The sequence below is a fragment of the Cololabis saira genome, chromosome 2 (assembly GCF_033807715.1).
Source record: "Cololabis saira isolate AMF1-May2022 chromosome 2, fColSai1.1, whole genome shotgun sequence".
In the NCBI taxonomy this organism is placed as follows: Eukaryota; Metazoa; Chordata; class Actinopteri; order Beloniformes; family Belonidae; genus Cololabis; species Cololabis saira.
This window is the reverse complement of record NC_084588.1, coordinates 11,970,448-11,998,141: the sequence shown is the minus strand read 5'-3', so window position 1 is coordinate 11,998,141 and position 27,694 is coordinate 11,970,448. Positions and strand designations below refer to the sequence as shown.

The 27,694-nt window shown below is 41.4% G+C and overlaps 2 protein-coding genes across 6 annotated transcripts in view; both read left to right on the top strand.

Moving 5' to 3' along the window:
* The first annotated feature begins 2,114 nt into the window (after window positions 1-2,114).
* htatip2 (HIV-1 Tat interactive protein 2) lies at window positions 2,115-6,959 on the top strand. Of its 5 annotated transcripts, none has more exons than XM_061737695.1 (7): window positions 2,115-2,157; window positions 2,265-2,475; window positions 3,386-3,575; window positions 3,667-3,774; window positions 5,024-5,161; window positions 5,287-5,348; window positions 6,248-6,959. In XM_061737695.1, the coding sequence occupies exons 2-7, from the start codon at window positions 2,354-2,356 to the stop codon at window positions 6,462-6,464; spliced, it is 837 nt and encodes a 278-aa protein (XP_061593679.1). In that variant the 5' UTR covers window positions 2,115-2,157; window positions 2,265-2,353; the 3' UTR covers window positions 6,465-6,959. The 5 variants fall into 5 exon arrangements, with proteins under 5 accessions (XP_061593679.1, XP_061593669.1, XP_061593697.1 ...); XM_061737713.1 differs by having other exon boundaries at window positions 2,131-2,157; window positions 2,265-2,362; XM_061737704.1 differs by having other exon boundaries at window positions 2,138-2,157; window positions 2,268-2,475.
* Window positions 6,960-12,760: 5,801 nt separating this feature from the next.
* The window catches only part of prmt3 (protein arginine methyltransferase 3), a 69,198-nt gene continuing 54,264 nt past the window's right edge, over window positions 12,761-27,694 (top strand). The window contains exons 1-9 of the mRNA XM_061708810.1: window positions 12,761-12,812; window positions 13,073-13,211; window positions 14,122-14,204; window positions 14,295-14,344; window positions 14,428-14,533; window positions 16,123-16,285; window positions 16,704-16,845; window positions 18,787-18,852; window positions 25,250-25,371. Of these exons, the coding sequence (XP_061564794.1) occupies window positions 12,791-12,812; window positions 13,073-13,211; window positions 14,122-14,204; window positions 14,295-14,344; window positions 14,428-14,533; window positions 16,123-16,285; window positions 16,704-16,845; window positions 18,787-18,852; window positions 25,250-25,371 (893 nt within the window). The 5' untranslated portion in view covers window positions 12,761-12,790. The remainder of the gene's footprint in view (window positions 12,813-13,072; window positions 13,212-14,121; window positions 14,205-14,294; window positions 14,345-14,427; window positions 14,534-16,122; window positions 16,286-16,703; window positions 16,846-18,786; window positions 18,853-25,249; window positions 25,372-27,694) is intronic.

Here is a 27,694-nt window from a genome sequence, read left to right as displayed (position 1 = left end):
CAAACATATTATGTAATGTTGACGAACACGTTGGAAGGATGACGTTTTAAGAATAAAGAATGAACTGTGATGAAAAAATCCCCATGTATTTATAATCAATATGTCTTTTACTCTCAGCTAATCGATGACCAAACGCCATTGATCACTGACCAGCATTGGCATTTCCACCTCCAACAGTGGTGCTCTAAAAAGAAATTGAACCACGTTTCTGCCACGCACCCACTGAGGCATAAGCCTTCTTACTCCAACTTCCTGTCTGATCAATGTGAGAAACAATGACTCTACAGGTGCAACGGACAGGAGCCCAGCAGCAGCTTTCTTCCCAGCCGCTGGGCCCAATTAGCACCCGCGGTGACAGAACAAAGAGGCGACATTTCATTTCAGCAGAGTGCCAGTTTAAGGCCTCTTCTCCCAACCTCAGCCTCTTTTCTTCCTGTCTTTTACTGCTGACATCTTTAAAGGATCATCCCTGGCTTCATCATTTGCTATTAGATTGGGTCGATGTCTTGTGTTCCAAGTGGCAGGGGTGTTAAAAACATGGGGTGTTGATGAATTCATTGCATGTGACTGGACTAGGTTTCTTTGTTTGGAGGTTTTGGCAAATAAAACCCCCTGTAGGTCTGAAGAAGGCAAAAGTATTAAGGGTTTGACTTTCACTGGAAATCCAGGCTAGATTTCCTCCAGCAGTTACACAAAAGTAATGCCATTCGATACAACTTTGTAACTTATTTGGAGAGATGGTATCAAATCGGACCCTGAAACTTTACATAAACAAGACATCTAAAGAGTTTTCTTGCTCATTGGACATTTGCATGAGGTTGGTTCTTCATGTCTAACCTGAGAAGCTACTCAAACATAATTTATTTTGAATTTAAGTATGCTGCTCACTTGGAACGGGCTCTACTTGGACCCCAAGGACCTGTTCGTTGCTGTTGTAAGTTTGTATGCTCGGTTATCTCTGTACTCTTGATCAATTACTGCTTTATTGGAGTCACCTGTTGAAGAAAACAACCTTCTTCCTCATGAATTGAAATCTAAATTTATAAATTGAATTTTTTTTTTTTTTTTATAAATTGAAATGAAATCTGGTTCATGTTCTGGGTCTATGGAAAGCGCATAAAGACAACTTCTGTTGTAATAGACTAGAATAAAGATAGAGTAAAGATAGATTAAAGATAGAATAAAATTTAATTGAAAAATTGAATGAATAAAGGGGGATGTTGTGCAATATTTTGGACTCCCGTTATACAAGGCTAAACAGAGGTGAAGCACTAAAAGGAGAGATTTCAGTTAGTACTTGTTAATGGCAAATTGTGCAATCCTGGACATAACACTAAAAAAAAGAAAAAACTTTATACCTAAACATGGAACTGGTTATACATATTCCCACTTACACCTACAATGTATTTACTGTGTTTGGAGATCTTAACCTTTCTCTCTGCTAAAAATTTCCATCTAATTGACTTTATCTATAGTACTGCAACAATACTATATTTTACATTTGGATATTTCCTAAATTCAATCAATTTTGAGATGGTCAAGCTGTGACTTCAAGATATTAGGGCATCATTTTGAGCGCATCTTATTATTTCCCAAAGTTTTTTTTTTTTTAATTGAAACATAGATACAAACAAACAAGGCACATAAACGTCATATCAGAATTACAAACTTTTGCCTTGGGTTGAGCAACATCAGTATTACAAAATATACACTGAGAATCGAATTATTGTACAACATAAAATAAAAATTAAATAAATAAAAAAATTAAATAATAACTCACAAGGGCCATCTCATATTAAATCATATCTTTCAAGTAAAGAAAACAGTTTAAGGGCTTTCTTTTCTTTAACAAGACTCAAGGACTTACTCAAGAGCTTTAGCTCATTTCTCCAATGGATCAAACACGGTTTGGTCTTAAAATATCTACATTTGTGAATGAAGAACTTTCCCAATAACACCAAATTATTAAGGACAAAGTCCAAATTCTTGTCTTCAGCAAAAACACCAAATATAACTGTCTTCACTGTTAAATGTAGCTCAATGTCCTTTGACTGTAGCATTTATTTCCCAAAGTGATGACGGTATTAAATGGGAGCTTCAAAGATTCTAGTGCGCATGCGTCATCCATGGACGTTATCTTCTGATCATGACACAGAGGTTGTATTCGTGAATTTGTGCTTTTCTTCCCCATTTCAGTTGCATTTTCAGCAGCTCTAAACAAAAAATACTCGACATTCTGTATTAATCATATATTGTATGTGCAGTAGCGCTCTTTCCCCCCCTGCTGCAGCGTGAAGGAGACAGGAAGAGGCGCTGCAGGAGCTGACCAGGAAGTGCTGCACCCATAGCACCCATGTGGGAGGTGAGGCTGCTGGGCAGCACCCTAGGGACACCCACTGTCCTGGCCGTCATAGCTGCTGTGCTGGCTGTCCTCCTCACTTATCTCGACGACACTGTTTCGGTGAAATACACGAGGTAAAGGACGACGAGCTCATATTAATGACGGCATGCAGCTACGCGCTAACTCAGACACACGCACCTGTATGTTTATGAGGTTTAATCTGGTTTAATTCATCTCATAAATGTGAACCATGATAGCATCTTCGCTAATAATAATGTCCTGGTTAATTACGCTGACTGGGTCAAGTGGCGTTTGTCAAGCCAAACTTCAATAGGAAACATGTGAATTTAATGTTTCATGCATGTCTGTTGCACCTACTCACCTTATACACCATAACTGGGATTGTAGTTCAACTTGCTGACATGTTCACACAAATTCGTCATCGACTGCATCCAGTCATTTTGTTATTTAAATAGGGGGAAACTCGTTTGAGACTCGTTTGAGGACGACAGCAAGAACAAATATTAAAGAGATGTACATCAATTAAGGCAAGAGAAATATGGAATAGTTGTGACAACGACCTAAAAATGTGTAGTAAAATCTACAAGTTTAAGAAAATATTGTAAATAAATATAAAACACTAACTATAAAGTATATTATCAAAAACATTCTAGAATGTGAAACGTCAATTTTATATTTTGTCTTATTTATTTTTTGTCTTCTTTATGCATTGTTTGTTTCCACGGATTAATGCTAATGTTACAGGTTTAAGCTGATCACAAGAGAAAAAGGGTAGGAACTATACGCTACGGCTTCAGCCTACACCTTTTCGGCAAAAGCAATGTTTATTTTACTTTTTTCATTTTTGTTTTGTAAAATAACTTGTACAATGACCGAAATGAAGACAATTCATTCATTCATAAATCGTCTTATACGTGATGATTAATTAATATTTTAAGAGTGCTCACCTAAATGCATTGGTTTTATCTGGGCTGCAGTGCACAGCTGCAGGTGCAGCAGGTCAACGTGTGTGTTTGTTTCCAGCATGGCTGAGGACATGAAGAGCCTGGAGGAAAACCTCCGGCAGCAGAACAGGAGCTGCTTCATCCTCGGGGCCTCTGGGGAAACAGGCAAGGTGCTGCTCCAGGAGCTGCTGCAGCGCAACCTCTTCTCCAGGGTCACCCTCATCGGACGCAGACAGCTGACCTTTGAGGACAAGGCCTATGAGAACCTGGTCAGTGTGTCGATGCAGCCTTTGCAAGTTATAGACCCCAGTGCATTTGACTCAATGCCGTTTTTGTTTTTGTGTCTTCCTCTGGCCGCAGGTCCAAGAGGTGGTTGACTTTGAGAAGCTGGATGAACATGCCACAGCCTTCCAGGGCCATGATGTTGGCTACTGCTGTCTGGGGACAACCAGAGCAAAAGCAGGGGCTGTGAGTCGTCCAGTGTGGGAACCTCACTAGTACATTTATTCAGTTGTCACTGACAAAGGGAAATATATCGGTGGATAAAGGGGAAAAAACAGCAATTTTATCTACATAATCAGATAAAATTGATACTGGACTGGCCAATTGAAATTATAGTCCGTTTAAAAAAGAAAAAAAGGGGGGTACACATTCACATCTGCGTTTATATGTCCGTATTTTAAAAAGGTTTGCAGGACAAAAGAAAATTGAGGCAACAATCTTTAGACATTGTTTTGCCACGGAGGCTCTGGCTGGTGCTGCTCCTGAATAGACGAAGCAGATCATAAATCCAGACTTCGTGTTCACAAGTGAGGTTTCATATTCAAGACCGAGCACAATATGTCTCTGTTTTGTTCTTAACAGACTTATCATACATTTTCCAAAAGTGTGTACCATGAAACTTGAAGATGAAGATTGGGGAAAGAAAATATATTGCTGTAATAGTCACCACCAGCAGCTGTACATTATTACCAGACAAGTGATCATTCTCTGACTTACCCGCTGGGCAAAGGTCAAGTTTATTAGTCAGATCATAGGGCAGTTGGGTTTTTACACTTTATGCCAGTATATTTTTAATGGGCTCAGGCTTAAAAAGCAGCACCATCCTTCAATGGACATTGTCCAATGTCCTTTTGAAGGTAAAAAAAAAAAGAAGCATTATTTACTTAAGTTAAGTCCAATTTAATAATATTGATCATCTTTTTGTGCCTCGTTTCTCAAAATGTTTGATATTTTTCATATTAAATGTTGCTTTTGTGATAAAAGTTTTAAATCGAGCCCAAAATATACTAAGTAATTTCACTACTGAACCATTTATGTCCCACTTGGACTTTGACAGAGTGGTGAGCTCCTCCATTTTTTTTTATCTTGAAACAACTTGGCCTATCTGGGATCTACTTTTATACATCAGCATGTGATGGACTAATCTAGTACTAAGACAAAAGTTGATTGGCCTTCTTTCTGGCTTTTTCTTGTCCATCATTTAGAGACAAAAGGAAAAAAAAATGACTTCTTTCTTTCATGATTATTTCCAATTTCAAGTGGATAACTTAAAATATTAATACAATCTTCTTTTGCAGTGTGATTTTGTTGACATTACTTCTTCCTAGTTAACATGTTTATTTTCTCCTACTCTTGAATCAGCCAAAGCAAACATACGTTGTCTAAACACAGTGAACATCACTTCTAATATTCAGCATTATTGCTTGCATTTCAGGATGGATTTGTTCGAGTTGATCACGATTATGTTTTAAAGTCAGCTGAACTTGCGAAGGCAGGAGGCTGCACGCAGTTCCACCTGGAGTCCTCCAGGGGAGCCGAAAAAACCAGCAGCTTCCTCTACCTCCAAGTCAAGGTCTAATCACCATTTCATATAATCAAATCACTTTTCTCCCTCGACTATAGCTTTTATTAGTCTCTCTCAAATAGCTCCTGGAAAATGAGTACATAAATAAAGCCTGATATCTTACTTTCTTCCAGGGACAAGTGGAAGCAGACATTGAGGCCCTGGGTTTTGATAGATTCAGCATTTACAGACCAGGGTATGTAACTTCATTTAGTTCACACTGAAATATTCACTATTTAATGTAAAAATTAATAGAGTTAGGGAGTGCAAAGTGACATCCAGTAGGTAACTGCACACAGCTGCTCTGAGTGAGAGCTTAGCGCACAGTAGCGTGCCGTGATTCGTTTATAGGATTGGAGTTACTGTGCGCTGAAGTTAATTTCTCAGCATGAGAAATGGCATGTGTGATGAGAGAGTGTGTGAACTTGAAATGCGCGAGTCTCACACTAGACAGCCCTGTTACGTCAGCCGCTTATTTTTTTGAACCATCAGCCATTTTTCTTGGGTTTCCTTTCTCGTTCAGACTGGATGGGTGGAGTCACGTGATTACAGACACGCCGTCTTATAGGGGAATGTAACTAGCCTATCAGCACACAGTCAAAACAGACAAAAATGTTATCTTTTTTTTTTATCAAACACAGAATTTACTGACATGTGAAAATTGATGTCTGTCATCGCAGTGAATGTCGGTAACAGTAAATTTTCGGTTTATCACCCAGGCTTAACATCCAGTCATTGCAAAATGTTTGCCAGGAGATGCTTTGAAATACATTTCTACTTGAAGGCGATACCCTGAACCTTGTCTGACCGGCAGTTTATCTAAAGATGCGTTGGGTTCTGGCAAAAACAAAAGAAAATATTTTGTTTGTATAAATTCTAACTTAAGAGTTGAACTTTGGTTTTGAGCTTGTTAACATTGGAGAGGCTACAAGTCTGCAGACAAAACAGAAGCATCAGAGGTGTTTAGAAATGTTGTCGAACAGACCACTTTGCCACGGATGGGGCTTTCTCTCCCAAACTAACGGCTGTCACAGTAGTTGTGGTTACTGCAACATGACCTTATAATCTCTAACGTTGTACCTTTTCCTCCAACAGCGTCTTGCTGGTGGACAGGCAGGAGAGTCGGCCGGGCGAGTGGCTGGCCAGGAAGTTCTTCAGTGCCGTCTCTGCTGTACGTCCTACATCCATGTCCGTCCCAATCGAAGTGGTGGCCAGAGCGATGGTGTCCAACACTCTGCTCCAGCCTGAGCAGAAGACTGAGATCCTGGAGAACAAAGACATATACAGTCTGGGGAAAAGCCCGGAGAAGTAAAAGAGCAGGAAAGGCACCGAGATGAAAGAGATATTGCTAATAAGAGTTGATCCCAAACAAGCAACTGTTTCCACATCACATTTTACATGGCGCCAGTGAGACAGAGCATTAGAAGGAAGCAAATATATAGACCGTTCACAGCTCAGTGGTTGTCTAGATTTTACATATTAGTTTGTTTTTTAATAAACATTTTCCCCTTCTTTCTCATTAATGGGTGTCGGACAAATATTAAAGCCATACTTAGCTTTCCATCCAACCATCATTGTACCACATAACACTATTAACTGTTCTCTTTCCAAGTAATGTGAGCAGTTATCCATAAATGTTTACATGATGCAGAACTCAAAGGTTTTTCAAAGTACTTGAGTGTACTGTCATTTTTAAACTGCTATATATCCAAATGGTTTTCTTCTGAACCCGCTGAAGACAACCGTCTGTAGAACATTTTGTTCCTCTCTGCCTTTTACTTTTGAAAATTAAATATTGCCAAACGTTTGTCTTTACTGTCTATGGTCTTAAAGGCCACAGTTGTGGCTTTGCACTGAATTTAAGTATTTAACAATACCGAGATTAAAATTTATTATATTACAGATTTACTTATATGTATTTGTGTGTGTTTCAATAAAAATGTTTGAATAGCTACGTCATATTTAAGTTACCCCAGCCAGTAAGCGCTGTATGTTGTGGAGATGCTGTGTGTTGGTAAAATACACGCAACACATTTTTTCATTCTTAAAGATCTGTGTACTGCCTTCACAGCGCTCTGAATACTCCACAGGAGGAGTTCTGACAGCTCGGCTTGTTTAAAACACTTTTGCGACGCCAACATTTAAACCGCTGTGAGGTTTTAGGTTCCAGTTTCTTCAGGTGGTGAAAGTCCTTCCTCGTTCTGAGCTGCCGTTGGCCTTCAAAAAGTAGAATCCTCCAAACTTACCATCTTTACTGTGCTTGCTCAGCTGTATCACACACAACACTCAAAATAAAATAAATCCACAACTTTGAGGTAGAAATGGCATCCTCTTGGATTTTAGCATTTATGATAACTAACAGAACAACTTGGATACTGAATTTAGTTGTTTTGTGTCAGCAGCCAAAAAGTCCAACCATCCATGAAGCTGATGGGAGTGCTGGTCAGGTTAAGTTTGAACCACTGATCTCTCCTTCATTTTCAGCTGGAAAAATATGTATTGAACACGTCTGCTCCCACATTCTCATTTTATTTTATGTATATGTAACTTAAGTCTGAGTTCACAGAAAAATTGAAAGCACTTGCAGTGGTTTAAGGTTTGTGTATTTAAGGGATGTCTTCACTTCTATCCAGCAGCACCATCTAGTGACTAAACATGGTTGAAAACATTTGTAGTCCACGAAGATGGGGATTTATTTTTTCTCCGAATTTCCCAAATATTAATTTTGACCCATCAGAGTTGGGAAAACGTTTGTCACACAGGACAATTGTTCATTTGTTGTTTTGTTTTTTTAATATCTGGAAGAAATCAAAGGGTTTGTTAGACTAGGACGTAAGTAAGCAAATGCCGCTCAGCCTTGGAGATAAGTAACAATAAAAGACTTCATTTTAGCTCTGAACTTTCACTTCCCTCTTGGATGCTACTGTGTGAAGATATTACCAGAATTAAGAAATATCGTAAAATTCCCCTAAGTATCACAAAAAAAGTACAGTTTACCTGAGAAATGGGGGACACCTGTAATAGTTGCATCATCCCTGCGGCAATTAACCAAAATAAGCATCAGCTGTGTCAGTCACCGGGCATTCTGGGTAAACGGCTCAGTCCAGAAGTGAACTTTTCTGTGTTTTTTGTCTCTTCAAATAAGCCAGAACAACCAGCTACCCCGGTAAGTTTGGGATAAACCTTACCGTCAACTGTCGTCATGTTTGAGTTAAAGTTTGGCATCACAACAAGGGGTGTAACATGTCCACCCTGCACGCTGCAGGTTAGTGGGGGGAAGAAAACCCTGATAATCAGGGATTTAGCTACAATCTTAAAAGCTATTATCGTTTGTTATATGTTAAATGTAGGATATAGCCTACGCATACTTCAAAATCTGTTTTGTGTGGTTTGTGTCTGTTAACTGCTTCACCTGCCAGCTCAGATCAGATAGGAATTAAATCTTTCTCAATTAAGTATTTTTTTGTTATAAAGTTATTCTTGAAACCCCAAAAATGTAATGTATTGTATGAATAAGCCAGCCATTAGCCGTTGACAAATACAACTGTGGAAACATGAATCCCTATCCTAGAATCCCTATCCTCTAAATACAGTTCTCCAGTTTTAGATCATATGGACTGATAACATTTACTCACACAGATATAGCTTTTCCAAAAATAAATCTAATAAGTCTGAAGTCTGCCTTTCAGGTGTAAACACAACCAACATGGACAAGGACACATTAGGTTGTACCTTTCCACTAGAGAAGGACAAAACTGCACTGGTCATTGAAATAACTTGAAAATGACAAAAGTAATGATAATTTACTGAACACTGGTTAATAGAAATCAGACCCTGGTTTTGAATTGTAGTTTAACCCTTTATCGTTTTGGGACACTCAATAAAGTGCTTGGAGTTTTAAAAATTCACCTGTCGAGGGTTGTTGAGATTAGAAGTAGGAAACGCTTGTGGTTTTTGCTAAAAATAATAATTTCACATTACTTACGCCACCTCCGTCGTCATGGCGACTGCAAACAACATGGTTAAATACTCGAATTTAGTTAAATACTAGAAAACATGGTTAAATACTCGCCATCCAAATACTGTTAAAAATCATCAAAACACTGTTAAAACAGCGTTAAAAACATGCTTTTACAAACTGACAGTAACAAACAATAACTTGCGCGTCAAAAACTCATAACTTAGCCACTATAATAAAGAATAACATACATAATAATAATAATAATAATAATGTAATAATCCGTGTATATCACGACAACGGACTGTTGACTTCTTATAGTACAATATCCGTGGTGCTCACACGGAATTATACCATTTCCGTGTTGGTGCCACGGAAAATAGTGGTGAGAGGTCGTGGGCATTTCACGGATTTTTGTGAGATCAGGTGATTTTTGTGAGATCAGGTTGTGCAGAGCAGTGGACCAACATGCGGAGCGTGTAGCTTGAGTAGCACTAGCGTGAGTAGTTCTTGCATGTTTCCATCCCACTCAGTGCTTGAGTAGCAGCATTGAGCACAGACACGAGAGCCTGATTTACTTCACTTGTCTCATTTTTGCTTTCATATCTCATCTGGTTTGGTACCTCTGTTCCAGACACTGATCTCCGCAGAGTATTTCCAACTTAGCTCCAGGTTCTGAATTCACCTGAGGATGCAAACAAGTAATAATACACCAGTGTCTCTGTATGTGACGGTTGCATGGCACTCTAACCCCACACTCTCAATTAGAATTGAATATTTTAATAATGTCACATAAACCCTCCTGAAACAAGGGTGCCTCAATTTCATGTTTTACCTGTTACCTCAACCCCTCTCATTGTCTGTCTAACTTCTCTGCCCCCCCATCACAGCTGGAGTTGAGCATGTGTATCCTGAAATGAGGAATCAAATAAACTATTGCAACCCAAAAGCAAGATAACAGGTGGCATAAGGTGGATGGGGAGCGGCATCAAACTGTTATGTAGGAGCACGAAGATGTAAATGTGTATTTCTGTCAGATCAACATTAAAGATGTTTATGACAATTTATCTTAAGTTGCAGTCAGGCATTTACGTGTTAAGCCCCCTTCAAGCTGTCCAGGAAAGATGTATGCAAAGGACACACTCATTTGATAAATGTTGGTGAGCAGCTAGCCTTGTGCAGTGCTGAGTGTCAGAAATATGAAAAAAATGTTAAAGTGAAAGATGGGAGTTCACTTACTTGTAGATACATTAGTGGCAGGAATTCATGGCATCAAAGCCGTACCTATATTGTTTCAAAACCAACTATAAAGGATGTGAAAGAACAGTTTAAAAATAATTTGATTCATGTAGTTTGGTCCTGGCTTTAGAGAACAGCTCGAAAGCCTGGCTCGGCAGGACCAGTGACTTAAACTTGACCCATTTCAAATGGGAGCAAATATGAAGCACAGCTCTTGAAGTCAAAGCTGTAAAAGGTCCATCTGACTCGTAAGCCCTGCTAACCCAACAAAGACGCATTCAATTAGTGTCCAACAATGCACAAATTACCTTATTTACACCTCTTAACCGCTCAGTAACAGGGTATGGATATGGGGCTTATGTGCACATGGGCCCGATTTACTAAGATCCTAAATAAAGAGTACTAAATTGCGTGTGCACTGAAAAAGTTTGCACGTGCTGTTGTTGTGTGTTTTGCGGGTGATCAACTAAGATTGCGTGCGCAATTGATAACAGGTGCAAACCGCAGTATTTAAATGAGGTGTCTTATGGTTTGCGAGCGCAAAATGAAATTTGACGAGTTGGAGTTAGAGATATTAGTGGAAGAGGCAAATTGTTGTGCCGTATTCAGCACCCCTGCCGTGAAAAGCACCCCCTCGTATATTCAATGATAAGTAGACCAAGAAAAAAAACAACACACTGACACTTCAATATATATACACACTCACACAAATACATACTTAGGAGTTTATATTATATATATTTACAAATATTATGGAAGACAACACAGTAAGCAGGCTATTAATTAATGACATCAATAACCATTTACCCGATTTTTGTTATCTGTGACTGTGATTGTGGGAAAGTATGACTATTGTGGAATCCATGAGCGCATTTAAACATGAATCATTAACACAAAACTGGACGCTAAACAGAACGTGACACGGAATGAGAATATAATTTTTGTCAGACGAGGGGGTGCTTTTCACGGCAGGGGTGCTGAATACGGCACAACACCGGGGTATGACAACTGCAGAACAAGTATAGGCGCACAATAAGAAACACTTTTTTCTCCATGAAAACACGTGATTTATTTATTATCACAAATAAAACAATGAATGTGCGTCCTGTGGCAACCTTTTGCTGAATAATACTCGATTTAACATTCAAATAACATATTTCTCCTTTTGCATGTGGAGAATCCTCACCACAAGTTGAGCCATCCCCACCCCAGTCCTCAAATCAGGCACCAACAAGCATCCCTGCGTAATGCTGGGCAGATTAGCACCTTCCTTTCGAACGTATTAAATACAGACGCAATCACAATCCCCGCAAAAACTTTCAGGCTTGGTAAATCTCATTGCGGGTGGTAAATGGACATATTTGCATTTTCCCCTCCCAGTATTTAGCGATTTCTGGCGGGTACGCCCCATATTGATTATTCATCAGGGCAAAAGCACTAAATGAATAGCGTGTGCTATTTTGCTCATTTGAGAGGCGCAGTCCTCTTTGCACGCTGTTAGTAGATCAGCTTGCACATTGGTTTGCAGGTGCTGTCAAGTTTGCACACGTTTTTACGCACGCAAACCTTTAGTAAATCAGACCCTATATAGTGTATTATCATTATCAGCAATAATAAGTCAACTGCTTACATCACCCATGATGCATAGCGTAATAAAAGAAGTACTCCGAATTGTCGGATCATTCTTTTAAGGTACAAACATTACACTGTGTAATTATTTATTTATATATATATATATATATATATATATATATATATATATATATATATTATTTTTTTTTAATAAATCAGGACTCTAAATTCAAGACGTACAACAGTGGTGTTGTTACCATGGATCAAAGCAGCATTTTCCTCTTATGTGTCGCCTGACACTGCTTGAAGCACTATCATTTTATAACCATCGTTTTCCTTCAGTGCCCGTCACCAACATGCTTCTAAGCTTTGTACTTTTCTTATGGTTGGATATCATATCTCATTCAAAAAAAAAAGTTGTTTGGAGTATTAACTGAACTTAACTTATATCTTATAGATGACCAACTACTACCTCTGTAGAATGGTGTAATGTAAGTTATTAAACTGCCTTGTTTATCACTCCACATCATTTCATACATCTTCCTCTAGCTTATCTGGGTTTAAAACATCTGAATATTTGTCCTTTTTATAGTTTATAAAGAGGCTGATGACTGAAGGAGTCTAAGAAATATTAAAAACATATTTAAATATTGTTTTTTTTCTTACAAAAATTGACAATTGGTACACATTGAGTTCAACTATCATAAATGTTTCATGACTGTTGATTAGCCCCGTTTAAACGATGTATTACGTTTAAACCCGACCGTCGTGGACTCTGGCGGCCCCTGGTGGCGGACACCTGGAACTGCGCCGCATGTGCGTCCCTACGTCACCGGCGTCACCAGGAAGTGTCTCCTAACCACGGCAACATGGCAGCAAACACAGACCCACGTGAGTGTTGTAAATAACTAAAAGAAAACTTTCAAAACCACCTGTTTAACATGCAAAGGCATATGCTCCTCAGTGCTGCTTTCTGCGAAGTATTTGGTCAGTGTATTTTTGCTCTAGTCTCGTTTTTATCGCCCTTAGTTGTAGCGTTTATAACGTTGATGCTACAAATATAGCCTATTTAATTTATTTAAACACTTCTGAGGAATCCTTGTGGCGTTGTGCTTCGGACGTGGATCTGTAAGGAGGTTTTATTTTCACAGACGGCAATGGAACAGCCGAGGAGCAGATGCCTGATCTTTCCGACGGAGATGAAGATGAGGACGAGGATGCAGATGAAGAGCAGTGGCAGTGGGAGGAGGAGGAGGAGAGCCAGCCCGTCACCTGTCTGTTCTGCGACAGGTCAGATCGCACTGCATCGCTTAATCTGTTTGCTTTGAGCAATGGTCACATTTGTCTTACTTGCTGTTGTTATGAAACAAAATGATTTGAGTTATGTGGTAGAGGCAAAAACTTGGACATGAATTATAATATGAGTTATGATACTTGTAAATTCAGGCTTACTTTCATTTTGCAAACAAAAAAGAAAGTCCAGAGTGCTCAGAAGGTTCATCTAAGTCATGTGACGAAGGTGCTCTTTGGTGGGAAAAAGGATATCAAAAAGGAAGAAAAATCCAAGGCACTCTTCTTGAAATATAAAAAGCCTTTATTTAAATTGGCTATTTCATGTGAAAAAGATTAAAAAATGGGTTACAGCCCACGCGTTTCGGTACCCTGAGGAAGGCTGTGGCCGAAACGCGTGGGCTGTAACCCACTTTTTAATCTTTTTCACATGAAATAGCCAATTTAAATAAAGGCTTTTTATATTTCAAGAAGAGTGCCTTGGATTTTTCTTCCTTTTTGATATTACTTTCATTTTGCTTTTCCTTTTTCTAAACAACTGTATGAGCATTAAAATGTACTCGATGTCATGATTTACGCATGTCTGCTTGTTGTACATCCCTGAGGACAAAGTTCTGTGCAGACTTGTGTTCAGGAGTTTTTTCCATTTTACAAGTGGCTCATAATGATTTTGGATGTTTATCTGCATGAGAAAAATCTAAATAATCAAGAATGTGGAAAAAGGACATGAAGTAACTGAACACCTGATAAAGTCTTTTTGTCTTGCTTTACTTGGATGATAAATATTTCAATAATCTTTTAAATATTAGAATGTACTTTTGATTTGGGAAGATCAATCTGCTTATCTTTGGTACGTAATGAGATCAGTAATTGAAAAATCTGATTTTCCCATCGGTGTCTTTTTGTTTAGGTTGCTTAGCTCTGTCCCCGACACCCTGCAGCACTGCACCGCTGAACACCGGGTCAGCCTCGTAGACGTCATAAGAAAACACGGTAAACACTCATCACTTCTTCCAGCATTTAGAAATGACCATAGGATTGTTCCACTGCGTCTTAGTGCTTCACCCTTCTCTTCTGCTTTAGGTTTAGACGACTATGGTTACATAAAGATGATCAACTTCATACGATCAACAGTAAGTACTTGCTGGCATCAGATCACATCCTTACATTCATATATCATATTCTGTAGAACTGATGCATTTTATTGTATTTTTAGAAATGTAGTCCATCCTGCCTTGGGGGGCTGCCAGAGGGGCCCTTGCCCTGGGAGAGTGAAGACTTCCTGCGACCAGTCCTACAGGACGACCCACTACTTCAAGCTGGTACTACAATATGGACAGATATGTCTTTATTTTTTCTGCTTTTTAATACCCTGCTTTATGACTAAATAAAAAATAGCAAAATTTAATTGCTACTGCAGTCAGTGAAGTTAAATATTTCTCTTAAAGCAAGTCAGATTGATTGATCAAAAGCTTTAATTCATCTCTGCTATTCAGGTAAAAACGCTTCAATATATACAACGTTGTTAAGACAAAACAAGTAATATTTTATAAAAAACAAAACAACAAATAGTACATCTTCTTTAGATGATTAGATGATCAGTTTTCACTGATTTAACAAGGGATAGTTCATTGATTGTGTGTAGATTCTGCTGCTGTGACTGTTGTCGGTTCAAGACCAGCAACAGAACTTGTAACGATGTTTGCAGCTGGTCTGAACATCTGTACGCGGCCTCTGGATGTGTTCAGATCCCGTCCCCTCCAGCACATTCAGAGGTCAGGGACAACTGGGGTTGGTTAAAAAGCATGAATACAAATGTGTCCTGGCCTGGGTCAAACTGAAGGGCCAGAGGAGCGCCCAGAAGAAAAATACTCTGTAAAACAGGTTCCAGCCTGCAGATTATTCACAAAAAACTCACGTACAAACTGCGTTCATTATTTGAGTAACAATAAAACGGGACAACTGTGAGCTCAGCACCGAAGCTTTTGACCCTCAAAGCCATTGATTCCTCACAACTATCCCAAGGTGAACGTTAATCCTCGGTGTGAACTGACTGAGGTGTTCACTTGCGATCAGATTCCCAAAGTTGCATGTCAGTGCCAAGTATGAGCACCCTCGATGAACACTTTGTTTTAATCCCATGTCTTAATCTTTTCGAGTTTTCCTTTTTTTGGGATTTGTTTTTCCTGTTTTTATGTAGACTTGAGCCAATCTTTTGGAATTCTGCATGAAGGTTGGATGAAGTACAGCTGTGTTTTGTGTCCATATCTGCCTTTATCTTGTACACAAGTAGTTATTGCAGTATTTTGCATCTTTGTGGGGCAGCAAACAAACGCACAGACCAAAACAGGCCTGGATACTGCCTTTTAATGCCTGATTACTGTACAGTTTTTATTTGTCATGTTTTATTTAAAAAACATTCCCAGTGGAAAATAATAATAATAGATTTTATTTATAGAGCACTTTTCATTCAAAGAATCTCAGAGTGCTAAAAAGATTAAAACGAGTTAAAATCAATCCATTTAAAAACTCAGAGACGGAAAAGCGGCGAGCAAACACGCCAGCGTCCTCTCCTCTCTACTCTCCTTAGCAGTTAAAAGCTTTCTTGAATAGGGAGGTTTTTAGGCCTGTTTTAAAATTGTCCAAGTTCTGTGGAGCCCTCAACAAATATGATTTTACTTTCCATATGCTATTTAAAACATCCATAACAATTGAAAATTAGCGATCTTCAGCCTCATAGCATAGTTCAAATATGACCTGGGCGGTTACGTCATGAGGCTAACGAAATAACTTAATTTGACATCCTTACACTTTACACCCCATAATTGTTTTAACAGAGACATTTGCATTCAGGAGCCATTTAAAAGGCAAAAATATCCCTTAAATCTGCCCTCCCCTGTTTTCCTGACAGACCCTGAAGAGCTCTGTGAGGGGTCGTGCTCGTCACGTGCATGCCAGTCGTCCACGGCAGAGCCTTACGATGTGCTGCAGCGCAGGGCCCAGGCCGCCGACGAGAGAGCTCGCTCTTCAGAAGAGGCTCTGGCCAGAGCCATGGACGATCTGCACAAACTCAAGTCAGTCACTTTTCTGTCTTTTTTTAAGGTCGTGATAGTCCTTTTTTTTTTTTTTTTCTTTTTGTTTTTAAACTCTCAACTTGCAATGTACTTTGTGGGGCTCTGGCATTACCGCCGTCGGCCACCAGGGGGACACAGTGAACAGGGGGATTAACTAGTACCAAGTAGAGGAAGTTTGAAGGAAAGATATAAAAGGGAAAGGAAAATTCCACTGCAGCAGGGAAGATAAGTGGAGATGGGATGTTGGGGTAAATAAGAGAACATTAAAGGAAGACTGTTAGAGAGATGAATGCTTTCTATCTCCTCCGTTTATTGGTCGCTCCCACATGAAGGCAGTGTCTGCTTTCAACTCTCTAGTTGCTCCTTTTTGTTTTCTGATATTTGGAGTTCACAGCGGATCTGCTTGCCTTTCTTTCAGACTTCTGGCTCAGGGTTTGGTGCTGAATGCAGATACCAGCAAGTCCAGGAACCTGGGCACTGTGGGCGAGCTGCGTGAGGACGAGGACGAGGCCTACTTCAGCTCCTACGGCCATTATGGCATCCATGAGGAGATGCTCAAGGTCTGCGTTGCGCAAAACACACATTCACACACATTGGCTGGGCTTGTGGGTCTCATTAGTCTTGAGCATCATGTCCCGAGGGAAAACAAGTTCCCTCAAAGTGAAGGCTGGCTCCTCAGAGCGCATCGTGGATGAAAGATTTTGCTATACCGTGTAAATGAGAGTGATCATTTTAATGCTCGAGTTCATACTGAGGAAAATACATTTTGTAAAAAGTGAGAAGTCAGCAATAAGTACTGAGCTTTCATGTGAAAAGTTTCACTTTTTACTGGACATGGAAATTAATTATTTTACTCACCTTAAAGCAGTGAAACATGAAAGTGTCAGAACACGGTGAGCTGAGGGGGGTGTGGGGGTAAGGTCTCCCTCTCCCCTGTACTCTTCTGCTCACTGCAGTGCTTAGACATATTCCTGTTGGCGGCCCTGATTGGTGCTAAGCACCGTTAAGTTTTGCGTTGTGTGTGCGTCAGTCTGAAAACTCCATCAGAGCCTCAGGAGGGGCCAAGAGCACGTGACGGAGGCTTTGCAGTAGAAACTCCTGCTGGAGCCGCGGTCCAGCACATCATCTGTGATGCAGCGTGCGTGTGAGTGTGTGTGAGTGTGTGTGTGAGAGTGTGTGAGTGGGTAAACGATTTTTTTATTAGTTTAAGTTGTCAGATTGGTGCTTGTTACATCTGTTTAATTAACAACATTAATGACTTATATTTGTCATTAATGTTCGTCTAGGTGGAACAGGTTACATATCGCCACATCTCTCCTGAAACAACTGTCATGGCAGTTTGTACAGTCACAGTTACTGAGGTGCCAATTAGGGATGGGCAGTATGGACTAAAAAATGTATCATGATAATTCCTGGCATTTATCCCGATAACGATAAAAATGACGATAAAAAAAAAATACCAATTCAACTCCACCTTTGTAACTATAAATCTATCACCCCATTCAGTCTTTGGAGCCCCCAAATCACTGCTCTAAAAGAATACTAAGTCCTACTAAACTACACCAATTAAATTGAATTAATAAAAACTAATTAAATTAGTCCACCTGTACTGCAAAACTGGAATGACTCAGATCCGCCATGTTTGTTACACAAAAACCTCATCAACGGGAATTGATCACACAAAAACGTCATCAACAGGAATTTATCGTTTTTACCACGAGATGACAAATTCTTACCGTGGGGAATTTTTTTGACGGTATATCGTGAACGGTAAAATATCGCCCATTCCTAGTGCCAATACAATATTTATAGTGCGTTATCATCAATATTATTTTGCAATACATACAACACAACAGGATGGATTTTATTTCTTGTCAAACCACAACAGTGGAAATGTCAATTTTTTCTACCTGTTCCTTAAATGAAATTAAGACTGATTGATACTCTCTTCACTCCACATTAGTCATGTCTGAAAACAATTTTCTTTTACCCTCCATGTCAGTGTAAAATTCCTTTCCCTTCCCCGTGTACATCCGACTCCGATATTTTAGCGTAATTTTAATAAATGGTGTAGCTTTTCTTCAGAGTCGCTGCTTTGATTTGTCCATAGATGCAATTAACAGGTTTCATTAACGAGACTGGACCATAACCCGAAAAGGTGGTTGTGATGACATTTGTAGTGAACTCGCACTATAAAAATAAAGAAAATCATATTCAATTAATAAAAGAAGTTAAAGTTTATATTGCGGTTTGATTTGCAGTCTTATTTTTGTAAGATATAAACTGGAAAACTAACTCATTACATCATAAGATCAAAAATATATCATCCAAATACACTGATGCATTACTTTGTACCACCTTACTGTCTAACTGTAAGGTGTTTAACATACATGCACTGTTGTTTTGCTGTTGTGTGTGTGTGTGTGTGAGCATTTTAAATTGTCACAGTGTGAGATTTATGTGCATGTATTTTACTGATCTTACTAATATTCTCTTTGCAGGATAAAGTTCGTACGGAGTCTTACCGTGATTTCATGTACAGCAACTCTGAAGTATTCAAAGACAAGGTGAGAAAGCAACATCTATGCAACTAAGTTTGTGCACATTCATTTTGTCTACAAGTGTCACTAGGTTGACTTAAATTATAAACCCCCTAATAAATTATAAACGGGGTGCAGCTCACTATTAGCACATCAAACGTGGACTGCTGAGCCCCGATAACAGACACAATCTACCACCAAACCCAAAGCACGACACCAGCAGCACAAAAACCCTGCCAACTCATGCTCATCCCTCTCTTTCTCAGTGACTTTAGTTGAAGGAAGCAGTGGCCCGCATCATGACCATCCATTATATGGGTGGCTGCTGGTTAGTGCTGGGATGAGGATGAGGAGAATGGGGCCTGTTGTGCTGATGGGAACGTATATTATCCCTGTCAGGTCGACACAGTCGGCCGAGGAGGAAGCGTCTCCTTCAGCAGCCGCTGATAGAACCGGATCAAAACAGGATGCTTTTGTCTCAGAGGAAGGAAAAATAAAATCAGGGCTGGTGTTCTGTTGCGTGAGCCACGTGTTTGCTCCCCGCCGACGAACTCATAAAGGCAGCAGGATGCTTACGAGGAGATCTCTTTAAATAGAGACACAGCTAAGTGCAGTGTTTCACTTAGATGTGTGCATGGTGTCTGCTACCGTCATCTACCACCAAACAAACCCAAGCGTGACCCGACCTCAACAGTTTCAGGAGGATGATTTACAATAAGGTGCTAGTTCACCGCTGCAAACGACAAACATCATTGACAAAACTCAACCTTCAGAATCAGAATCCGCTTTATTGGCCAGGTTCGAACATTGTCCAACAAGGAATTTGACTCCGGTAATTTCGCTCTTTGGTATTAAAAAATAAACAAATGTGGTATTTCTATGTACAGTATAAACATTTTAAAGGTGCATCAGTTTGAGGTAGTGAATACAAATACAAAGAGGTGCAGCAGAGTGAGGCAGACATGATTATTAAAGCGGGTGCTAGATGATTTATTTATTTTTGCACATGTTTGGTTACTCTGAGACTGTTATTTGTGGGAGTTCATCAGAGCAACCGCTTGCGGGAAGAAACTGTCCCTGTGTCTGGAGGTTCTGGCGCACAGAGCTCTGTAGCGCCGTCCAGAGGGGAGGAGTTGGAACAGACTGTGTCCCGGGTGTGAGGGGTCAGCAGAGATTTGACCTGCCCGTGTCCTGGACCGGTACAGGTCGTCGATAGATGGGAGGTTAGTCCCAATTATCCTCTCTGCAGACCTGATTGTCCGTTGCAGTCTGTGCCTGTCTAGTTTGGTGGCTGATCCGAACCAGACAGTGATGGAAGAGTAGAGAACAGACTGGATTATGGCAGAGTAAAAGCTGATCAGCAGCTGCTGTGGCAGGTTAAACTTCCTGAGCTGACGCAGGAAGTACAACCTTTGCTGCGCCTTCTTTCTGACAGAGTTGATGTGGGTGGTCCACTTCAGGTCCCTGGAGATTGTGGACCCCAGGAACCTGAAGGAGTCTGTGGTGGAGACGGTGCTGTTGAGGATGGTGATGGGGGGAGTGGTGGTGGTTTTTTCTGAAGTCCACCGTCATCTCCACAATCTTGAACGGGTTCAGCTCCAGGTGGTTCTGACTGCACCAGTGGACCAGCTGTTCCACCTCCTGTCTGTACGCGGACTCGTCACCCTCCCGGATCAGGCCGATGACGGTGGTGTCGTCCGCGTACTTCAGGAGCTTCACAGAAGAGTCCCCTGAGGTGCAGTCGTTTGTGTAGAGGGAGAAGAGCAGTGGTGAGAGGACGCACCCCTGGGGGGCGCCAGTGCTGATGGTGTGGGTGCTGGATGTGATGCTCCCCAGCCTCACCTGCTGCCTCCTGTCACTCAGGAAGCTGGTGATCTACTGACAGGTGGGGGCAGGCACGGTGAGCTGGGTGAGCTTCTGGTGGAGGATTGCGGGAGCGATCGTGTTGAAAGCCGAGCTGAAGTCCACAAACAGGATCCTCGCATAAGTCCCTGAGGTGTCGAGATGACGCAGGATGTGGTGCAGTCCGATGTTGACTGCATCATCCACCGACCTGTTTGCCCGGTAAGAAAACTGCAGGGGGTCGAGCAGGGAGCCTGTGATGTCCTTCAGGTGGCTCAACACCAGCCGCTCAAAGGTCTTCATGACCACAGACGTCAGGGCGACGGGTCTGTAGTCATTTGGACCTTTGATGGTGGGTTTCTTCGGGACTGGGATGATGGTGGAGCGTTTGAGGCATGAGGGCACCTCACACAGCTCCAGGGACCGGTTGAAGATCCGCGTGAAGGTGGGAGCCAGCTGCTCGGCGCAGGCTCTCAGTTCTTCTCAGCTCTTCACTTGCTATACAGACCAGAGGCCTCATTTATAAAGCTTGCTTGCGCACAAAACAGGGCTTGAAAGATGCGCAAGCCACCTTCTACGCAAAGGTTGGGATTTAAAAAGAAAAAACTAACCGAAAAATGTGCGTATCCCTACGCCAACCCCGACCCTCCCGTAAGAACAGTCGTAAGACACGGGGAACTGGCGATGCAGGCGGTGAGGTGGTGAAATGAAGCCAGATTCATGTCGTACTCTTAATGTCATCACATATCAGACTTATAATATAATAGCGCTGATCGTGTCCCTCTGTGTGTGAAGTACAGCGTTAGTCAGGACTCTCTGGTGCTGCTGCTGCTGCAGCCGCAGTGCAGGACGCGCCGGGCCGGGAACCTCCTCTTCACCCACCGCGACAACTGGAGAGTGACTGAGGACAGAACAAATGAGTGCCGGGCCACTCTACGGAGCCTCTGAAGGGACTCCGATTTTCTTTTTTTTCTTTTTATATATGTGTGTGTATGTATGTGTATGTATATATGTGTGTGTGTGTATATATGTATATGTGTGTATATATATATATATATATATATATACACACACACACACACACACGCGTGTGAAACCTTTACGTGTGGGCGTAAGCCTAAATTATGGTTCCGTGTTAAAACGACGCAGAGCCTATGCCGTAGGGTACGCGGCGCCGCGCACCTACGCCGTAGGCTCTGAGTTTGTGTAACGCGGAACCATAAATCAGCCTTAAAGGTTTCAAGCACGCACGTAAAACTCATTATATATATATATATAAAAAAAATCTGTGTCCCTTTTAGGGGCTCCGTACCTCTTGGCCTCCACCTTCAAATCAAACCACTTCTTTTTTTTCTGCACCATCTGTCCGTGGCATTCACGGCGTTTAGCGCAGCAACGACGTGCTGCCACTCACTCGCTTTATTTTATACTATTCATATACTTTTACTGTGACCACCAAATAATGTGGTTTTCCTGTCCTCCACCTCATCCACAACATCTCGATCTCAGTCTCCGTGAAATTCAGTGGCACGGTTGCTCGACACGTCTCATTCATGCCCAAACAGGCTGCAGGAAGCCGCTGCGCATGCTCAGCAGGCTCATTCATATGCAAATACTACTTTGCATTGCCCATTTATGGTATGAAGTGGGCGTGTAGAGGGCAGGATATGAGGCGAATTCACCTGCGCAACCGTCCAGCTGGACTGTGATTTATAAAGCGAACATTGCGTGCAAGTGTGCGTGCACACGGTTTTATAAATCAGGATTTTTTTTTTGCGCCCACCATTTTCGGCTTTTGGGTTTACGTGCACTTGAATCCTACACACTCTTTTATAAATGAGGCCCCAGGAAACCGCGAACAAATAATTATGAAATAATTTACAAGGTGATGCTATAGTTCCTCAACAAAGTAACCTCCCACGCTGTAAAAACAGCCCTGGTAGAAATAAGCCTAATAATCCTAAATATGGTCAAATCTTTTTATATTAAGGGAAGAATTTGCCAACTACGATACTTAAAACTAGCGTAGTAGTCGAGTCACAAGTCAAAAGTTTTCTATGTAATTCAGTAGTGTTTGCAAACAAAGCACAAAATGCAAAGGGACGACGGTTCATTAATCCCGATGAAGCCTAGAAATTGACACACTGAGCATTCATGAAGCTCTTGCAATATGCTGCGTCGTGTATATCTTAGTTTTGTTTTAAGGAGAAAATGTTTGGTTCCACCCTAAAAAAGATCCAAAATCAAATTACCACTGAAATGTTTTTATCTTTTCCCCAAATTGCTATTTTGCTATCAGATTAACAACTTGGCAATTTACATAATTGTGTTGAGAAAGAAAAAGTTGAGAAATCCCATCTTTGTAAATTGCACTTTTTTTTTTTTTTTTTTTTAGAATAACTTCCTTTTAGCTTGAACTTTTTGTTTTTGGTCCAGCTGCAAATGTTTGCCCAAGTTTAAGTCAAGTTGATCACACCAAGATGTAGCTTGGTTTTTGCTATGTCCTAAATGCAAAGATGTAAAGTATGTAATTTCTCCATATATTAAGCTAAAGCATCTTGCAACTTAATCTCTGCTCTATGCAGATGATGTTGTCCTTCTGGCTTCATCAGGCCAGGACCTTCAGCATGTGCTGGGGCGCTGACCGAGTCTCAAGCAACTGGGATAACAATTAGGCCGTGCCTTCTCCGGGTGGGTGGAGAAGTCCTGCCTCAGGTGGAGGAGTTCAAGTATCTCTGGGTCTTGTTCACGAGTGCGGGAACGATGGAGCGGGAGATTGTACGGATCGGTGCAGCGTCCGCAGTTATGCGGTCGATGTACCGGACCGTCGTGGTGAAGAAGGAGCTGAGTCGAAAGGCGACGCTCTCGATTTACCGGTCAATCTATGCACCTACCCTCACCTATGGTCATGAACTTTGGGTAGTGACCGAAAGGACGAGATCGTGGATACAAGCGGCCGAGATGAGTTTCCTCCGCAGGGTGGCTGGACGCTCCCTTAGAGATAGGGTGAGGAGTTCGGTCACCCGGGAGGAGCTCGGAGTCGAGCCGCTGCTCCTTCACATTGAGAGGAGTCAGCTGAGGTGGCTTGGGCATCTGTACCAGATCCTCCTGGACGCCTCCCTAGAGAGGTGGTTAAAAAAAGCTCTGGGGTTAGATGTATGGATGAGGAGGAAGAGAGGAGCTGCAGCAGGAAGACGAGGGTGAAGGTCCACTATATCCTCAAACCCAGGAGTTTGGGTTCATCCAGGAGCTGCGGTCCACACTGACCGGTTTCATCTGAACATTTTTTGAACAGGCTTATACCTGTTAAGCCCAAGTCGTTGGAGGTTGCTGTCTGCACAAAAGCTATCCTCCATATGTCACAGTAAGTCTTTAAACCCCCTCAGGACAGTTGGACATCACCAGAATCAACTTCCTCCTCTGTTGTCTTTGGTCTGTCATCTGCATTCGGACAATGTGTCATCACAGAGTGACCGTGTTAAATAAAATATAAATATTAAATTAAATATTCTTTTAAAGTTCAGCGCACAGGAGCAGCGTGGGCATCCCTCGTGGGTTTCCTCATTTGCGTCCTCGCCCCCCATGGGCGTCCTTGTTCTGTGCTCAGTTTGCTTTTGGAGAGGCAGCAGTCTCTTCTCTTCCCGGACCGCGTTTCGTAGGGGTGGGTTAAAAATATCGATATCGATATTTTATCGATATGCATGTTTAGGAACGATTATCGATACATAAATCCAAGTATCGATTTAAATTTTTTTTTTTTTTTTTTTTTAAATCCACTATTCTAATGAAATAGTTTCTGTATAGTTCTGCATTAGGGCTGGGTATCGATTCAAATGTCAAGAATCGATTTGATTCTTAATATTCAGAATCGATTATCATGATTCGATCCGTTTCGATATTGATTTGGCTTAGTGTTTTTTAAAATGTTTTTATTATTGTGAAATAACTAAGAAATACATAACTCAAACAGGCCTTTCAATATCAATTTAAAGTGCAAAAAAAGAGAAATTGCAACAGTTCATGCAGTAAACAAATCATTTTAGCTTATCTAATTTATTCTGTCACCACGCACACATATTGCCATGAAGCACCTGGCATTTTTCAGAAGTGTCATGACAAACTGTGTGTCCGACTACTGGGATTAAAGTTCACCTGGCGAAAATGATGAAAAAAAAAAAAAGATCTTTAGACATAATAATCGATTTTTAGGAATTAATATGAGAATCGATTTAGAATCGGAAAATTGTTTTTTTTTCAACACAGGCCTACTCTGCATAGCGTTGGCCACGTGCAGTTTAATGGTTAATGGAGGTTGTGCGTGGCGGCTGGTGGTCGTGCTGCATCCACGTTCAGGTTCAGGAAGAACCTGCTCTACTTTTTAAACTGTTTGTTCTGTTTGATTGTCCCCATGGAGGAACACTTCCAGTGGAGGAAGATGTGAACAAGGTTTCATGCTCCTTCAGGGTTTTTTTTTTTTTTTAATTGCTTGAGTATTTTGCTTTTGCTCTGGGCTCATTTGTGGGTGATTCTGTGCCTCCGTCAAACCTCCCCACCCCCACCCCCTCCCGTTCCCATCCTGCAGGTGGTGCTTGACGTGGGCTGTGGGACGGGCATCCTGTCCATGTTTGCTGCCAGAGCCGGGGCCAAAAGAGTTATTGCAGTGGACCAATCAGAAATCATCTATCAGGCCATGGATATTGTTAGGTGAGAGACACACACACACCCACGTACACGTTTAAGTCTCCTAAAATGCTACAGTAATTTATTGAAATAACCCTTCGACCTGTTGGAAAAAGATTTACCAAGTTCCAACATCTGTCTGTCAATATCAGGTTTTTCAGTCTCCGTACGTTCGCGTACAGCCGAGGATTGTGGGATTAGAGGTCTTCATGCCCTCTAGCTATCTTTTATTTGTTGCAGCTGGTTGACTGCAATAGAGCTGCTGTCAGCAGAATCGCCGTAACGTTGATAATTTACGCCGGTGGTCTGACTGGACAGTCCCCCGCCTCTTCTCCCGCGCCGCCGCTGCAGTCTGAAGCCTGCAGTCACCTCCACACAAACATGTGGACGAACCCCCCCGTCGATACGTTTCTAATACACTCCCTCTGTAGAGTTTCAGGTTCACTGTGTTTCCAGTTTTCCAGCTGCTGGTTCTCCACATCGGAATCCATTTACCTCCACCAGAGCCTCCGCTTGTAACTACCTGGAACCACCATCACGGCCTCTGAGATGCATTTTTGAGTCAGGGGGGCATTATGACTGCTATTATTACTGTTATGTAACAGGGTGTCGTAAAAGCAAAACAACAGGGTTTACTGAAGGAAAAGGACGTTTTTAATTTTACAGACCACTGACTCTCTGTTCCAAGAGTGTGTCAGCAGGCAGGCTACGTCGCAGGTTCACTCGCAGTCAAGATCCAGCCCAAGAATGATGGCGTATTTCCGCAGCACCCCACGCCTCGGATCCATTTTATTCCCACTGATGGTTTGGTTTATGACTTTAAAGTTCCTATCTCGTGTGTGCATGTGCAGCCGGCCCGTGTGCGCATCACTTTCTCCTGATGTTAATATCAGGATTGTAATTAAAGTGGCTCCTGTTGGTTGGGCAGGAAGCATCCATCTCCTGTCTCCACTCCGCTGGCAATATTTAAATGAAAAGCTTGTTTCAACTTTCTTTCTTCACAGTCACTTTAATAGATACTGTCTAACTACTTTTTTTTTTTTTTTAAATGACTAGGAATTGATGAGTTGTCTGACCGAGTGCACGACAGCATGAGCACAAAGCAAAGAAACGGAAGGAAACCTCCTTTTATGGATGAGCGAATGCAGTTTTGTTTAGTTAGTTTACTTTGCGGTAACATGACGTGGATCTGCAGTTAAAGACACGGCCGTTCATTGTCTAAAAAAACAGGCCTTTAAAAAGAAAATAGACAATAGAAAGCAATAATTTGCAAACACTGTTTTTTTTTCGTACCCTCATATACCTACAAAGCTGCACAGATACTGACTCCCCACACCCGTGACATTGTCCTCTAAATTACCCCAATAAGGAGATTACAGTGTTCCTCCCAGTGAGAGGTGGAGGAGGCGGTGTATTATGGGTTAGGGGTGCAGGGACTGCTAGATTCTGGAAAGGGGCGATAGCGGCACTAGAAGAGCAGCTAAGGAGGGAGAGACGGTTTAGGATAAGGATCGCTGCTACAGAAATGCGCTCGGGGCCCCTGTGAGTAATTGTTCTGTCCGCTGTAACATTAGCTGTCATGATAATGGAATATTCACAGAGATTGATTCTCAAACTGGCTGCTCTGAAAGGAAGGATCATTTAAACGGCAGTACTGATTTTACTGTCCATACCTCAGCCAGACATATTGCAGGCTCACAGTTCCAGTTTGATCCTTTTACATCCCTGCTTGAACCTGGAAATACTTGATGTAAATGGAGCAGGAAGGACGCTGGTCTACTGATCTCAAGAAGGGTTTTTTTTTTATAAATGTCATTTTTTGTCAATTTTTTTTATATCAAGTGTGGTATATGCACAGTTCATCTGTCATTTTGTGTTACATGAGTAGTTGGTGTCATTATTTGAGTGTTTTTACACCTGCTGTTTACTGTATACACACACACGCACCGCAGTGGGATAAAACACATTTGTGTTTTTAAGGTGGGGGTACAGTGAAATATAAACTCCCCTGTTTCTCACGTGTGTGGGCGGGAGCCCCGTCTAGCTCAGGTCCTCCTCCAGAGAAGGTTCCTCCCCGTATCTTAGCTGCTCCCAGAATCCCGGTGTACTGCTGTTGCATTCCCTTTCCTTGTCTTTCCTACTTTTCTCTTAACCCACTTTCCCGTTGCTTACTTCCAGGTATTGCTGCCGCCTGGGATCTCTGCATGTATTATCACTGCCTTCTGGAGTTTATCTGTCTCCTTCATTTCTACTTGTTTAGACTCCATTGGTCTGGATGTAGAAATTACACAGGATCTTTCTATTCATTCCTAACTTTCCTCGGAGGAGGAATGTGCCAATTTGAGTT